A 16,570-nucleotide genomic window follows, 5' to 3' on the forward strand; every position below is an offset into this window, starting at 1 on the left:
GTTCTCAAATCTACCACAAATAAATCAAATCTGATTTTGATTTAATTTGATATACTGCCCCTTCATCTAGGATACCAGGATGGTTTACAATACAATTAATTTTTTATTTTTATTATTTTTATTGAATTTAATAATTTTACAAGAATACAATATAACAGAAAGCAAGTGAAAATTCCACTAATTATGCAATTAAACATTAAATACTTCTTTCTGTAAGTATTGATCATTATATCATAGGAAACAAGGAACATTTGGAGGCTGATCAAGGGGAAAAAAGGAGCAATTGTAGCAGAACAATACTATTACTTCAATTATAGTGTTCACTCCACCTAAAACATATATAACCAGCTCAATGGTGATTCTAGGAATGGGAATCAAGATAAGAGCGCAATTGCTCAGGTTGATTAAACATATATTTTGAATCCTGCAGGATAATCAAATATCGACATGGGTAACGTAACAAAAACTTAGCCCCTCATTCTAATACCTCTGCTCGCATTGATATAAATTGTTTTCCTTCTAAGTTGTGTAAATCTAGCAATATCAGAAAAAATCCTGATTTGCTTACCATAGAAATCCAAGTTCTGATTTCAAAAAAAATTCTAAGAACAGCATCTCTTTCTGTTAAGAAAGGAAACTGAACTATTAGAGTAGTCCTTGTTTACCTTAGTTGTTTCAAATGATTTTTCTAGCAACTCTGAACGGTTCAGATTTACATCCAATTGATTTCCTTCTAAATTATCAGATTGTGGAAGGTAATATATTTTGGATATTGCTGGTAATGCAGCTTCTGAATACTTCAATATATTAACTAAATAGCTTTTAAAAACAAATCATTCAATGTTATTAATTTCGTCTTAGGAAAATTTAATATTATAAGATTGGATCTTTTAAGTTGGTTTTCAAAGATTTCCATTCTATCTATATTAGCCTTTTCAGATTTTATTAAATTTACTTGAATTTTTTCAATGTTTCCTTCAATTACATTAACTGCTTTATCCAAATTTTCCACCTTATTTTGCAAAGTCTCATTTTTATTCATAGCTTCTTTAACTGTGAGGGTTAAGTTATTTATAGATTTTTGCATGGCTATTAACATTGACTCAATCTCTTCTAATGTAAATTTCTGAGAATTTGTTAATATAAGTCACTAATAACTCTTACTTGATGATCCTCCTTTCCTACCACCACTGAGGCCAACCGATGATTGTCACGATTCTTTAAAACTACGCCGTCACGATTCCTGGAGCCCTGAATCTCAGGGTTCACCGAGGAGTTAGGTGTCCCCTCTACTCCTCTCTGGACATTTGGAAGGCGGCGAAGGATTTATCCTAATAACATCATGCAAAAGTTCTAACTCTCTCATGACGAACGGTGGCACTGGTGTTGTTGGTGCACCAGGGCTTAAAGATGTTTCATAGATCTGGAGGATCGGTTCCTGCTCCTGGCCGGTTCCTCCTGCGACCTCTCTTCCTGGCGTAAAGGTGAAGTTTTTGCGAAGCAGTCTTCAATCTTTGACTGATTTGAAAATGAAGTTGGAGTATAGGAAAGCTCTTTAACTTTGGCTTTCCTCTTTGTATGAGGCATTCCAGAGCAAAGATAGTATTTATAAGATTTCTCACCTCGAAGGAGACTCTTAATGCAAACACTATGAGTTAATTCCTTGATCTTCTCCAAACATTTCTGAGCAGCGGAGAGAAGATCTAATCCAATCTAATCCGGGCTAAGCCAGGCAAAGCTGCGTGCCCTTTAGGCGCATGCGACTTTGGTGGCACACTGGCAGCTCCGGTGCGCCACTGTAGTGTCATTTATGTGGGCACTAAGAGGCTCCTCCCTCTGACATCAGGGCGCTACGAGAGGGAACTTTAAATGCAGTAAGCTCCATAGAGGTAAAAGGAAATTCACCTGGTTTCCCAAGGTAATACAAAGTCTCTCCAGCTGCCACAATACAATTAATTTCAATAATGCAAATTAAATCAAGCTCTCTATTCAGAAGAGCTTTTACAGTTCACCTTCTGATACATTAGCCTGCAATCAAGTCATGTCTATTAAATGGTATATTCCTCAGTAACATCATGAGAAGAACTGCTTTCACTTACAACTGCTCTCATCTTTTTACACTGTAAAAGGATATCTTGCTCTATTTTTCATTGTTATTTATATTCTAATATTCTCTCAATTAAATTTTTCTATGAATAACTTTGGACCTCACATTCAACTAGTCCTACTACCACCTATTCAAGGAAATCTATACTTGGAAAAGCTCTTTACTGCTTAGTTAAAAATGACTCAACTAAAAGAAAGGGAAATATCTTAAAGTCTTCAGCTCAGTGTGCAGCAGTGGTCAAAAAGGCAAACAGAATGCTAGGAATTATTTAGAAAGGAATAGAGAATAAAACAGAGACTATCATAATGCCTTGTACAGATCCATGTTGCAACCTACTCTTGATTATTGTGTGCAGTTCTGGTCGCCCTACCTCAAAAAAGACATAGCAGATATAGAAAAGGTACAGAGAAGGGTGACAAAAATAAAGGAGATGGAAAAGCTCCCTTATGGAAAAAGGTTAAACAGATTAGGGCTCTTTAGCTTGGAAAAAGGAAGACTAAAAGGGGATATGATTGAGAATTATAAAATCATGAGTGGGATGGAACGGGTAAATAGGGAACATTATTTACCTTTTTAAACATCACCAAGACTAGGGGATACTCCTTGAAACCAGCAACTGGCAGATTTAAAACAAGTCATAGGAAGTATTTTTTCACTCAGTGCACAGCCAAGCTATGGAGTCTGTTACTGGAGGATATGGACAAGGCAATTAACATAGTAGAGTTCAAAAGAGGACTAGACAAGTTCCTGAAGGAAGTCCATAAACAGTTATTAGCCAGGTAGAATTGGGAAAGCCAGCGCTTATCCCTGGGAGTGAGATACAAGAAATTGATCAAGTACTGGGGATATGACAGGTTCTTGTGACCTGGACTGGTCACTGTCAGAGACAGAATGCTGGGCTCGATGGACCTTGGTCTGACCTAGTATAGCACTTCTTATGCTCTTAAAAGAGTGTTTCACAGAACTGGTATTAGTTTGCACATCATATGAAAAGTAAGATAATTCTAAAAATTCACAATGACACATGCCATTTTAATAAATGGGAAAAATATTAGGTGTATCATAATGCACATTTCACAACAGCACAATGAAAAATTATAATCAAGTAGAAGTTTTGCATTTTCTAACATTAGTGTTACCTCTTTTGATGGGGTAGCAGGAGAAGAAAAAATGGTCTTCCAATAGGACCACACAAACATGACAAACGACAGATGAAAAATCACAAGGTAGACAACTGCAATAAAATAAATATATAAAAATATTCAGTGATCAGAGTTAAAAAAAAATAAGTGTAAACAACATAAAAATGCATGAATTTATGGACTCTGTAAACAATTATTATTCTGAAGGCAAGGAAGATATCCTGAGGGCTATTAAATATTGTTCTGTTAGCACATCTGATTCAACAGTCTTCATAATGCAAACAGCGCTACTGCTTTCTCCCATGTAAATGTAATGATTAGACATGAATAGCATAACAAAGTACATTTAGACAGTCACAAAAAGCACCAACACTTATAGAATATGAACACTTTTTAAAGAAAAAAAAAACTTTCTAATTTTAAAACTGCCTAAAAATCGCTACTCCTAATTTTTCACATGATCTAATGTGTGAGTAAATCTGGAAGATCAAATGTTAGAGCAGCTCATAAATTGGCTTCTATAAGAAGAGATAAAATTACATTTGAAAGGATTTTTTTTTTTTTTTAAGATCTCATCAGTACATGCATGTTAGGAAAAGGTTTTGGCAAACATGAACTTGTTCTAGTCATGCTGCATATTAATGTGTGATTGCAGATGTAAGGAACAGCAAAGTTCACTTTTCTATTCTAACCAACTACTTAATAACAAATTAGACTTATTGCTTGTTAATAATTTTGAGCTCAAAGTAATGTGACACACAACTAACAAATTTAGGGGCCCAATTTACTAAGCATTTTTTCATAGCTGTAGAAAGAGGAAAAATAATAAAATTAGGCCCTTAGTCATTTAACACTTTATAAAAGTGGTATACAGGGGCGGCTCAAGGGAAGCTGCTGCCTGAGGCGAGGGGTGAGATGGCGCTCCGTCCACCCAAACTGCAGCACAGCACATGTCAAATTATCAAGAGGGGCAAGGAGGTGGGGATCTCTTTGTAATCAGGCCCTTCCGGTGATTTGAAATTCTGTAGAAGGAGGAAAGCAAGGGTCCGAGTTCCTAGAGGAGTGGCAGATAAGAGTGTCAGAGATAATATTTCTAGAAAGTTGGCAATCCTGCCAACTCCCAGGAACGCCAAGATCTGCCTTCCATCTTTTCCCCCCTGCATCTGTCCCCTGGAAAAGAGGGAGATGGGTGAGAATGGTGGTGATCTGTGTGTGGCTCACTCTCTCCGGGCCAGTGCAAGGGCATTAGCTCTCACCACACACAATTAAAATTTCTATATTTATAATAACCAATTTTATATGACAAGAACAAAATATAGTTTTCTGATATAAAAATATCAAAATAACATTTACATTATTTTGGCATGCCCTGCTGTGGTGCCAACCAGAAAATCCTCAATAAAGCCAAGCACACACTTGGCGTGCATATGATATCAGGCCTATTGTAATGCATATTGGGTGTGGGCTTTATCTTCAGACAGCCCAGAGTAAACTGAACTATAAAAAGGAAACACTGCAAATATTACAACAGGCCCTAAATACCAATAGAAAAACACAACAAGCCAGCCTACTATAGATCTCTATGCAAACTGCACATTAGCAGGATACCACACTTCAGTCACATAGGCAGAACACAGACAGACCCTCACCAAATACAGAATAAAGGGACCATAAAGTATAAACAGAAACATGTAGACATGTATAAACTGGAAACTGCAACAAGCCAGACAATATGCAGTGCAACAATTGAAAAATAGAAATACCATTGCTCAAAACAATAAAATCAAGGAATATAAAGCAATCATAACACCATACTAATAAAATAAATAAATAAATATTTCAAAACACTTGATGACTAGAATAACATCCAATAAATAAATCTCATTTAAAATTAGAAAAAAATTTCCCAAACACCAATAAAATATTTCAAAATAGCAGACATCAAATAGCATGCAATAATTAAAATTAGTAAGAATTTAAAAATTCTCGCTTTCCATATATGAGAACTTTTGATTTCCAGTCACCCTGAGATTTCCGAGGATGAGTGGAGTTGGGGCAGGGAGGAGGAATTCTCTTTTCTCTCTCACACACACACACACACACACACACACACTTGCTCTTTCACATACACAATACATGCTCTTTCATACATATACATTCTCACCTATACAGAGATGCTCTCATACATGCACAGGCTTTCGCACACACACACAGATGCTCTCTCTCACACACAAGGATATGTTCACAGATGCTCTCATACATACACATACTCACTTTCACACATACAGATGCCCCTCACATATTTTTGCTCTCTTTCACACACACACACACAGACACACACACACACCTATATGCACACACACCTATATGCACACACACACATACATACATATATGCACATGTTCTCTCACATGCACACTCTCTCCCTCTACTTCACTCACATGTTGTCAATCAGGATCAGTCTCCTTTTTTCTTTTTGTTTGCGGATGGAATGGAGCTCAGCAGAGAACCTAGTCCTCTTATTTTCTTCTGCCGCTCCTGGCCTTTGCTAGTCTTCAGCCACTGATGGGTTGGGCTCCTCTGGTGGTCCACAGGGAATTTACTATTCTTTAGTCACCAGCAGGTTGGGCTACGCTGGCAGCCATTGGGCTGATCTGGCTCCACCAGCGGCCACGGATCCTTTGCTAATCTTTGGTCGCTGGCAGGTTGGTTCCACTGGCGGCTACTGGGTCTCTTCTTTTACATCGGCCTGCAAGTGGGACCTCTCCTTATATTCCCCCAGTAGGTTGGATCTCTTCTCTTCTCCCCCCCTTCACATTTCTTATTTTTTGCAAAGTCAAGGCTCCTCTTCTGGCCCATAGGGATTGGGAACCCTGTGGGCATGTCATTTCTGGACCACTGTGGGGCTCTTTAACTTTGTGTCTTATGGCTGGGTGAGGCAGTTGCCAGAGGAGTTAGTTTTTTTTTTGTGTAGGGGCACTTTTTGGTGCTCCAACATTTTGCTGGTTGAGGCCACCGCTGCCTCACCCTGCCTAATGAAAGGACCACCCCTGTCTAGGGCGAACGACCAACGTGTTCTACCCAAAAGCCAACATTGCTCACTCACCAATCACTGTCACCCCCTCCCCTCTCCCGAGACCAGTATCTCTCTTGCTCTTAGTCGCTTACAGTCACCCCATCCCAGTCTCTCTCTTACTCTCCAGTCACTGTTACCCTCTTCCCCGAGACCAGTCTCCTCTCTCTCTCTCCAGTCACTGTGTCATTCCCTGCCCCCAGACCATTCTCTCTTGCCTCTGTCTTCAGTTATTGTCACTCCCTATCCCCAGACCAGTGTCTTTTTCTCTCTTTCTCCCTGTCGCTGCCTACCTGCAGTGCTACCGTAGCTCTCCCAGCCAGCTCTGGTTCCATTCCCGCAGCCCAACCTCCCTCCCTGAGACTACTCAAGGCAATGAACGAAGGCATCGGCAAATGGCTATGCTCCTCCTTCTCTTCAGGCCTCCTGCTGAGCAATGGGAACTTCAGACATGCCTGGGAACCGAAGCTGAATGCGAGGAAATGTTGGCATACCACCCACCAACTTTTTAATAATAATTATGCACCTGTGCTGCGGCTTTTGCTTTTTCTTTATATTTTTACTTATTTATCACACTGGGACAGGCACTCAGGCAGCATGCGGCACTGCACCTTGAGCACAGCTGAATCAACAAAGTGAGTACCAGTTGCACCGTCGCATCAGCTCTGCTGCATGCTCAGTGAAGACCTACAGCACAAGGCAGGCACAAACCAGAGAGAGCATGCCCGCTGCAGAGACGTGGAATGCTGCTTGCCTCGCTCTGTTTTTTTAAATGTGTGGTGTGTGTGTGTGTGTGTGTGTGTGTGTGCGCTCTGACTTTGTGTGAGGCACACACTGCAGGGGAATTTGGGGGAGGAGCATGTTTTGCCGCCTCAAAATTCTGCTGCCTGAAGCGGCTGCCTCACCCTGCCTCATTATAGAGCCGCTCCTGGTGGTATAGAGCAGAATGAAAAAGGATACATGCTTTATTTTACATTTAGAAGATAAAATGGGAGAAAAACTAAAGGAAGGGAGAAAAATCTTTGAGGGTTTACCATATCCTGTAATAATGTCTTTACTGCAAGTGCTGCTCATGAGTATTCACAAAGCATATTTATTTTAATTTTGATGGAATTAGAATTAGCAGAATTGAAATTAAATTATCACTTTTTACTAGTGACATGCTCTAATGATAAAAGAGCATGATGTTATTTAAAATTGACAGTTTAATTTCACTTCTGCTTATGGTTATTCCAGAAGACTTATCTACATTTCTCAGAGTTTTTGCCAAAAAGTTTCTAATGCTAACAGAAATAAAGAAGATAGCCAGCTCTAATGTCAGAGGAATACATGCTGTTTGCAGTAACAAAAGCCATTGGTTATTAATAGTTGTATCCAGAGTGTTTTAAAGTCTTCTTAGTAGGACTTGTAGCAAAAGTGGAATCTAAGAATTTTAAAATAAAAAACTTAGAAGATTATATTGAAGTCTTTTCTACATACTTAATATTAATAGATACTTATGAGATGACCGTGAAGCACTCATTACCCTGTATAGGTGGTCTTATATTTAAAAAATGAATGACGTGACATCATGATCACGATGGCAGCATAATCTGTGTGCTCTGACCAGATGCTGAAATATAAACTTTAATATAGCTTATAGACCGAAGCTGTGGACTTTTGCTTAAGTAATATTTGTGGTAGTCACTGCAGGAGATATGGCGACGGAGATAAAGAATTTCTTTGGCATAGGTGAATCAGCCTCCAAGCAATAGAACAGGAACCGCACTCCGCGGGATAGACCTTCCTCATGCTCTGAAGAGTAAAGCGATTGTCACAGATGTGTGGGCTTTGCAATGGGGCTGCCTCCGAAGGTAAATATGCTTACTTGGAAAGGCATGGTGGCAAGCTGAGGAGCTGGAGAGTCACCAGGAGAAACACATGGAACAGGAACTCTGGGACTGGACATAAGCAGGACTCTGAAGACTGTGCTGTGAATCATGAAGCTTTATGTATGGGAGTGCTGTAGAGAAATACAAGTGCAGGAATCTTGGAACACAAATACATTAACCAGAACAAGGCATGAATACTTAAGCCCAGGCAAGGCTTGCAAATGCAGGAAACAAACTGGTAGCACTTCCACAGGGCAGATGCAAAGATGGCTGCTTTAACCAGCACTGTATGTCCTCTGAGCATGCTTTATATACTGCTGCAAATAAGAGGCACACCCTGTGCTTATCCAATTGGACAGCTGCGGAGGCATGTCTGACTGTCCCAGGAAACAAGATAAATACCTTAAAACAGGGGTGCTCAAACTGGTGCTATGGGCTCCCCCCAGCCAGTCAGGTTTTCAGGATATCCCAAATGAATATGATTGAGATTTATTTGCATGCATTACCTCCTGTGTATGCAAATATTTCTCATGCATATTCAATAAGGGTATCCTGAAAACCTGACTGGCTGGGGGGGGGGGGGGGCCTGTAGGACTGAACTGTGCACCCCTGCCTTAGAACTCCTAGGAAAGCAAGCAGTCTCTGCAGCTAATTCATGGCTCAGAAATCCCAGGGTCACGGGTTCAAATCCCATTGACCTCATCAGTGATCTAGAAAGTAAGTTGGCCCCGGAAGCAAACAATATAACCAGAGAAGAGCTCCGAGCATGGTTCTGGGATTTAAAGAGTCACAGAGCCTCAGTAAAAGGTGAAATTTTGGATACCATAGTTGAGCTGAAGGATGAAGTCACCAAGATTGGCAACATGGATCAATTATTTGGAACAGCAAGTTGAGGAGCAATCTGAATAGATAAAGGAGCTGCAAAGAATGGTGAAGTTGGAGATCTCTAAGTTTGGGCTGAGAGATAAAATCGAGGACCTAGAAAATTGGTCACGTCAGAATAACATATTTATTTAATAATATTTACGAATCGCTTTACTGATTTAAAAAAATCACCCAAAGTGATGTACAATATTAATATGTATAAGAGGTCTACCAGAGATTAGTGAATATGAAAATTGCATGGGGGTGGTGCAAAGAATAAGCAAGGCGCTTATGGAAGGCAAAAGGAAGGAAGCATCAGTGCCCTTGCAAATTAATATAGAGAGGGGACATATAGCTCTTGGCCTGCAAATGCCAAAAATTTGCTTCTGGATATCGTCGTTTGCTTCTGAGATTTACCAGTCAAAGAGAAAATGATAGCTAAAGCTAGATGTCTTGATAGCTTTTGCCAGGAACCCCATAAGTTGAAGCTATTTGATGACTTATCTCCAGTTACTCTGAAATGGAGAAAGGAAATCAAAGAAATAACTGGACCACTTAAAAGGTGGGAATGTTAAATATAGATAAATGTTCTCTTTTGGACTGAGTTTTACTTGAGTGGCAGCAAAGACATAGCCAGGCAATTTGGCACCTATGGCCAAGTGAAAAACAGCACCCTCCCCCATTACACAAATGTGACACCATAAGTTGGAGATTCTAGTAAATGTTTGTACAGCAATGTCCAAGGCCGGTGCAAGGGTATTAGGGGAATCTTACAGCCTTGCGCCCCACTCCACTCTCACCACACACAATTAAAAATTATTAATTTATAACAGATTTTACAAGAAAAAGAATATTCAAAGTACAGTCTTCTGAGGTAAAAATATCACTCACAATATAATTATTCGATTTACATGCACTGCTGTGGTGCCAACCAGAAAACCCCGCAAAAGAAGCAAATGACACTTGGAACTTTAACGCGTCTTGGGCATGGGCTTGGCCCTCAGAAAGCCACGAGAAAACAGAGTTACAATACAATAAGAATATAAGACTTGCCTCAATGGTTCAGACCAAAGGTCCACCAAGCCCAGCATCCTGTTTCCAACAGTGGCCAATCCAGGTCACAAGTACCTGGCAGGATCCCAAGGGGTAGACAGATTCCAAGCTGCTTACATCAGGAATAAGCAGTGGATTCCTCCAAGTCCACCTTAATAATTGTTTAGGGACTTTTCCCCCAGAAACTTGTCCAAACCTTTTTTAAACACAGCTACACTAATAGCTTTCACCATATCCTCTGGCAACGAATTCCAGAGCTTAATTATGCATTGAGTAATAAAAATATTCTCCCTTAATAGTTTTAAATGTATCACTTAGTATCTTCATTGTTTGTCCCCTGACTTTGTACTCTTTGAAAGAGTAAACAACCGATTAATGTTTACTCATTCCATTCCACTCATTATTTTATAAATCTCTATCATATCTCCCCTCAGCCGTCTCTTCTCCAAGCTAAAGAGTCCTAATCTCTTTAGCCATTCTTCATAGGGGACTCATTCCATCCCCTTTATCATTTTGGTCCCCCTTCTCTGTACCTTTTCTAGTTCTGCTATATCTTTTTTGAGATGTGGCGACCAGAAGTGCACACCGTACTCAAGACTAGGTCACTCCATGGAGCGATATAGAGGCATTATGATATTAACTGTTTTATTCTCCATTCCTTTCCCAATAATCCCTAGCATTCTATTTGCTTTCTTGGCGCCTGCTGCACACTGAGCAGAAGATGCCTAGATCTTTTTCCTGAGTGGCAATTCCTAATGTGGAATCTTGATTTGTGTAGCTATAACTTTGGTTTACCCTTCCCTAAGTGTATCACTCTGCATTTGTCCACATTAAATTTCATTTGCTATTTGCATGCCCAGTCTCCTAATTTTGCAAGGTGCTCTTGCAATTTCTCACATTCCTCTTGTGATTTAACAACTTAGAATAATTTGGTGTCATCAGCAAATTTGATCACTTCACTCATCCCCATTTCCAGGTAATTTATAAATATATTAAAAAAAAAAAAAAAAAAGCTGTGGTCCCAGAACAGAAAAAATATTTGTATGTCAAAACAGTACTAACTGCCAGCACTCAAAGAGCAACAACCCTACCTATGAAAAAGCAAGTTTGCTTAGCATAAAATGGTGTTTTCTGCAGCTAGCAGTTTGAATTAGCCATGCTGTTTGTGTGATGTCATCGACGGCACTCTAGCTGACTTTCTCCTTGAAGACAAAGCTTTAATGTGCTGCCCTTGTGTGGCTCTTCCAGCACATAGCGTGTAATTGGTTTCCTCAGTCATATGAAAAAGCTATTTGGCTATGCTGAGATCTGGAAGGTTAGTACAGACATGTCCAGGGAGGAGGGAGGGTATGCATGGTTAATTCATCCTGCTATCTATGGAATACACTGTTTATGGTAAGCAAACTTGCTTTTTTCTGTCAATAAGCAGGCTGAATTAGCTATGCTGTTTGGGAGTCCCAAGCTCCGGTAAAAAAAAAAAAAAAAAAAAAAAAAAGATAAAATCGAATGAGGGGTGAAGGAGAGGAATGAGTCTGAATCAGTTACATTTCTCGTTCGTCCAAGCTCCTTTCCCCCACCTTCTTTTTTTCCCTGTGGGTTCCTGGTGGACATGTCTTTTCCACCAACTACACTTGATAACACTGCATGTCCCAATCTGCTATCAGAAGCTGCTAGCTGGTCCAGGGAGTAGTGAGAAGTGAAAGTATGGATAGATGAGCAGGCAGCTGCTCTGCAGATGATATCTTCGATTGGTACATCTCAAAGATGAGCAATGGAGGACATCGCAGCCTGCACTTGATGCACCTTGACGGATCCTTGCAATGAAGAATGAGCGGATTCATGGCAGAAGCGAATGCAATCTGTGATCCAGTTAGAGATTGTTGTCTTGGAGACTGCCACACCAAGTAAGTTGGGATTAAAGGAGACGAATAGCTGTGAAGCTGTGTCCTTTGTTTATAGTAAGCTAGAGCTCTTTTACAGTCCAAACAGTGAAACAGTACTTCCCTCTTATTGCAGTGTGGCTTGAGAAAAAAAATGGGTAGAGAAATAGCATGATTGATATGGAAAGTTGATACCACCTTTGGCAGACATTTGGGGTATGTTTTAAGCACCACCTTGTCATGATAAAACTATAAGTAGGGTGAGAAATAAACTAAGGCTTGGAGTTCCCTGACCCGATGGGCCGAGGTGATAGCCACAAGGAAGATCACTTTCCAAGTAAGGAATTTCAAATGTACTGATTGTAGGGGCTCGAAGGGATCCTTCATAAGAGCAGACAGGACTATATTTAAATCCCAAGGAACTGGTGGTTTCCTGATGGGAGGATGAAGGTTAAGACGACCTCTGATGAATTGAGACACTAACGGATGGGAAGCCACTGAAGAGTCCTTGTCTCTGTCATAGTAAGCAGCTATGGCACTCAAATGAACCCTGACTGACAAAGTGGCCAGACAAGAGTTGGAGAGATGGAGAAGATAATTAAGAAGCTCCCTCTGTGATGAAGAAAAGGGGGTAACATCATTATCTTGACACCGCTTGGCATATCTTTTCCATTTGAAGGAATAATTTCTTCTAGTTGAAGGTTTTCTTGCTGCTACAATTTGTTGAATGCTTGGGGAGAGTGCTAACTCTTGCAAGACCTTGCATTCAACATCCGGGCTGTCAGGATGAGGGAAGTGTGAAGAGAATGAAGAAGGGCGCCCCTTCTTGTATTAGAAGATCTGGCTGGTGACTGAGAAAAATGGGCCTGACTTCTGAATACTGCACCAGATACGCATACCAATGCTGTCCCAGCCACGCTGGGGCTGTGAGAATCATTCGAGCCCTGTCCTGAAGGAACATCTGAACTGTTCTGGAGATCAGGGGTAAAGCATATAGTAGGCCGGACGACCAAGATAGAAGAAAAGCGTCCTGTATCTTTCTGAGACAGCTAGGACGGATTGAACAGAACTCCCTTACCTTCAGATTGTCCACGTGGCAAAGAGGTACATGCAAGGGAGACTCCATTGCTGAAAGACTTTATTGGCTACTGACTGGTTGAGGGACCACTCATGAGGGTGAAACACTCTGCTCAGATGATTCGTCAATGTGTTTGCTATCCCGAGCAAATACGTCACATGAAGAGTCACCTAAGTTTTCCACAGCCCATTCCCAGATCCATACTGCTTCCTGGCAAAGCAGCCAGGAGCCTGATCCTTTGTGTTTGTTCATATACAGGATGGCCACCTGATTGTCTGTATGAATCATGAGGGTATGACCTTTCAACAGGTGAGCAAAGGCTCTCAAAGTGTATCTCATGGCTCTTAGTTCTAGTAGGTTGATTTGGTAGGACTGTTCGGTCAAAGACCATACGCTTTGCGTTCTGTAGCCTAGAAGATGAGCACCCCAACCATGCATGGAGGCATCTGTGGTGAGGACAAGAGTGTGGGTTGTTCCTGGAGGGGAGATCTCACTGTGAGTACTCCTGGCTGCAGCCACCAATGAACATCTCTGTGCATGGAGTCCAATAGGGTTATCTTCCTTGTCATACGTTGGAGGTATTGGAACCACTGAGATTTAAGCCCCACTGGAAGCATCTGATGTACAGGTGGGTGTGAAAGACTACATGAATGGCCGATGCCAGGTGTCCCAGGAGTATACTACCGTCCACCTGGACAAAATGGTCAGACAGATGATGAAATGCTAGGAGAAATCAGGGAAGCTAACCAATTTGGCAGTGCAATAATAATGGGAGACTTCAATTACCTGTAAAAAGCAAGGGCAACTAAATTACATTTGAATTATAGCCTAAGTGACTGTGTCATCAAGCCAGACGTTATGATTTTAACCCAAAACCCAACTGGTCTTCTAATCATTCACGATCACTGTAAAAATTATATTTATTAATTGAAAAAATATATTTTTTGTTTTTTTTTGCTGGGGAATTAAAAGTCTGTCAAAAACTTTCAGAATCAGTCTTTAGTAGACATTCAACTCCAATGACAATATGAAGAAGAGTTAAGTAGCAGTCTCTCAATGCAAAATATAAACACAGCCCAACACGACCAGTGTTTCGTGGAAAAGCTTCCTCAGGAGCATGTAAATAATGTTAACACAGGAGTATTTGCCTAAAACAGAACAAAGCATGATCTTAAAAAATCATTTTCAAAGAAAAAATGAGAAGGCAAACACTTATCTGACCACCGCAGACTACCAGTTGAAAATGGACACGAAGTCTCAGAAGTAGTTCTTCATCGCACAGGAGGAAACGAGGCTGGCGTTGACGTCTCACTAAATACTTAGACAGACGTGATGTCATGCAGTGACGCCGTCACTTAGGCTATAATTTAAATTTAATTTAGTTGCCCTTGCTTTTTACAGTTTACCGATTGGGTTACTGTATTGACTCTTCTTGTTTATAAATTTAAGACTTCAATTACCCCAATATTGACTGGGTAAATGTAACATCAGGACTTGCTAGAGACAAAGTTCCTGGATGTAATAAATGACTGCTTCATGGAGCAATTGGTTCAGGAACCAACAAGAGAGGGAGCTATTTTAGATTTAATTCTTAGTGGAACACAGGATTTGGTGAGAGAGGTAACGGTGGTGGGGCCACTTGGCAACAGTGATCATAACATATTCAAATTTAAACTAATAACTGGAAGGGGGCAATAAGTAAATCTACAGCTCTAACACTAAACTTTCAAAAGGGAAACTTTGATAAAATGAGGAAAATAGAAAAAAACTGAAAGGTGCAGCTGCAAAGGTTAAAAGTGTTCAACAGGCATGGACATTGTTTAAAAATACAATCCTAGAGGCGCAGTCCATATGTATTCCACACATTAAGAAAGGTGGAAGGAAGGCAAAACGATTACAGTCATGGTTAAAAGGTGAGGTGAAAGAGGCTATTTTAGCCAAAAAAACCATCCTTCAAAAATTGGAAGAAGGATCCATCTGAAGAAAATAGGATAAAACATAAGCATTGTCAAGTTAAGTGTAAAACATTGATAAGACAGGCGAAGAGAGAATTTGAATTGGCCATAGAGGCAAAAACTCATAATAAAATCTTTTTTAAATATATCCAAAGCAAGAAACCTGTGAGGGAATCGGTTGGACCATTAGATGACAGAGGGGTTAAAAGGGCTCTTAGGGAAGATAAGGCCATTGCAGAAAGACTAAATGAATTCTTTGCTTCCGTGTTTACTAATGAGGATGTTGGTGAGATACCAGTTCCGGAGATAGTTTTCAGGGGTGATGAGTCAGACGAACTGAACGAAATCACTGTGAACCTGGAAGATGTAGTAGGCCAGATTGAGAAACTAAAGAGTAGCAAATCACCTGGACCGGATGGTATGCATCCTAGGGTACTGAAGGAACTCAAAAATGAAATTTCTGATCTATTAAAGTTTGTAACCTGTCATTGAAATCATCCATTGTACCTGAAGACTGGAGGGTGGCTAATGTAACTCCAATATTTAAAAAAGGCTCCAGGGGAGATCCGGGTAACTATAGACCAGTGAGCCTAAATTCAGTGCCGGGAAATATAGTGGAAACTATTTTCAAGATCAAAATCGTAGAGCATATAGAAAGACATGGTTTAATGGAACACAGTCAACATGGATTTACCCAAGGGAAGTCTTGCCTAACAAATCTGCTTCATTTTTTTGGAGGGGGTTAATAAACACGTGGATAAAGGTGAACCGGTAGATGTAGTGCATTTGGATTTTCAGAAGGCGTTTGACAAAGTCCCTCATGAGAGGCTTCTAAGAAAACTAAAAAGTCATGGGATAGGAGGTGATGTCCTTTCGTGGATTACAAACTGGTTAAAAGACAGGAAACGGAGAGTAGGATTAAATAGTCAATTTTCACAGTGGAAAAGGGTAAACAGTGGAGTGTCTCAGGGATCTGTACTTGGACTGGTGCTTTTCAAAATATATATAAATGATCTGGAAAAGAATATGATGAGTGAGGTTATCAAATTTGCGGATGATACAAAATTATTCAGAGTAGTTAAATCACAAGCGGATTGTGATACATTACAGGAGAACCTTGCAAGACCGGAAGATTGGGCATCCAAATGGCAGATGAAATTTAATGTGGACAAGTGCAAGGTGTTGCATATAGGGAAAAATATCCCTTGCTATAGTTACACAATGTTAGCTTCCATATTAGGAGCTACCACCCAGGCAAAAGATCTAGGCATCATAGTGGATAATACTTTAAAATCATCTGCTCAGTGTGCTGCAGCAGTCAAAAAAGCAAACAGAATGTTAGGAATTATTAGGAAGGGAATGGTTAATAAAACAGAAAAAGTCATAATGCCTCTATATTGCTCCATGGTGAGATCGCAGCTGGAATACTGTGTACAATTCTGGTCGCCGCATCTCAAAAAAGATATAGCTGCGATGGAGAAGGTACAGAGAAGGCCAACCAAAATGATAAAGGGGATGGAACAGCTCCCCTATGAGGAAAGGCTGAA

The 16,570-nt window shown here is 40.3% G+C and overlaps 1 protein-coding gene across 2 annotated transcripts in view; it reads right to left on the reverse strand.

Annotated features, from left to right (window-relative positions):
* Positions 1-16,570, reverse strand: part of ZDHHC20 (zinc finger DHHC-type containing 20) — a 171,937-nt gene that overhangs the window by 100,452 nt on the left and 54,915 nt on the right. For both annotated transcript variants that reach the window (XM_029602531.1, XM_029602532.1), the window contains exon 3: positions 3,247-3,341. In XM_029602531.1, coding sequence (XP_029458391.1) covers positions 3,247-3,341 — 95 coding nt within the window. The remainder of the gene's footprint in view (positions 1-3,246; positions 3,342-16,570) is intronic.

Source organism: Rhinatrema bivittatum, chromosome 5 (genome assembly GCF_901001135.1).
Source record: "Rhinatrema bivittatum chromosome 5, aRhiBiv1.1, whole genome shotgun sequence".
In the NCBI taxonomy this organism is placed as follows: Eukaryota; Metazoa; Chordata; class Amphibia; order Gymnophiona; family Rhinatrematidae; genus Rhinatrema; species Rhinatrema bivittatum.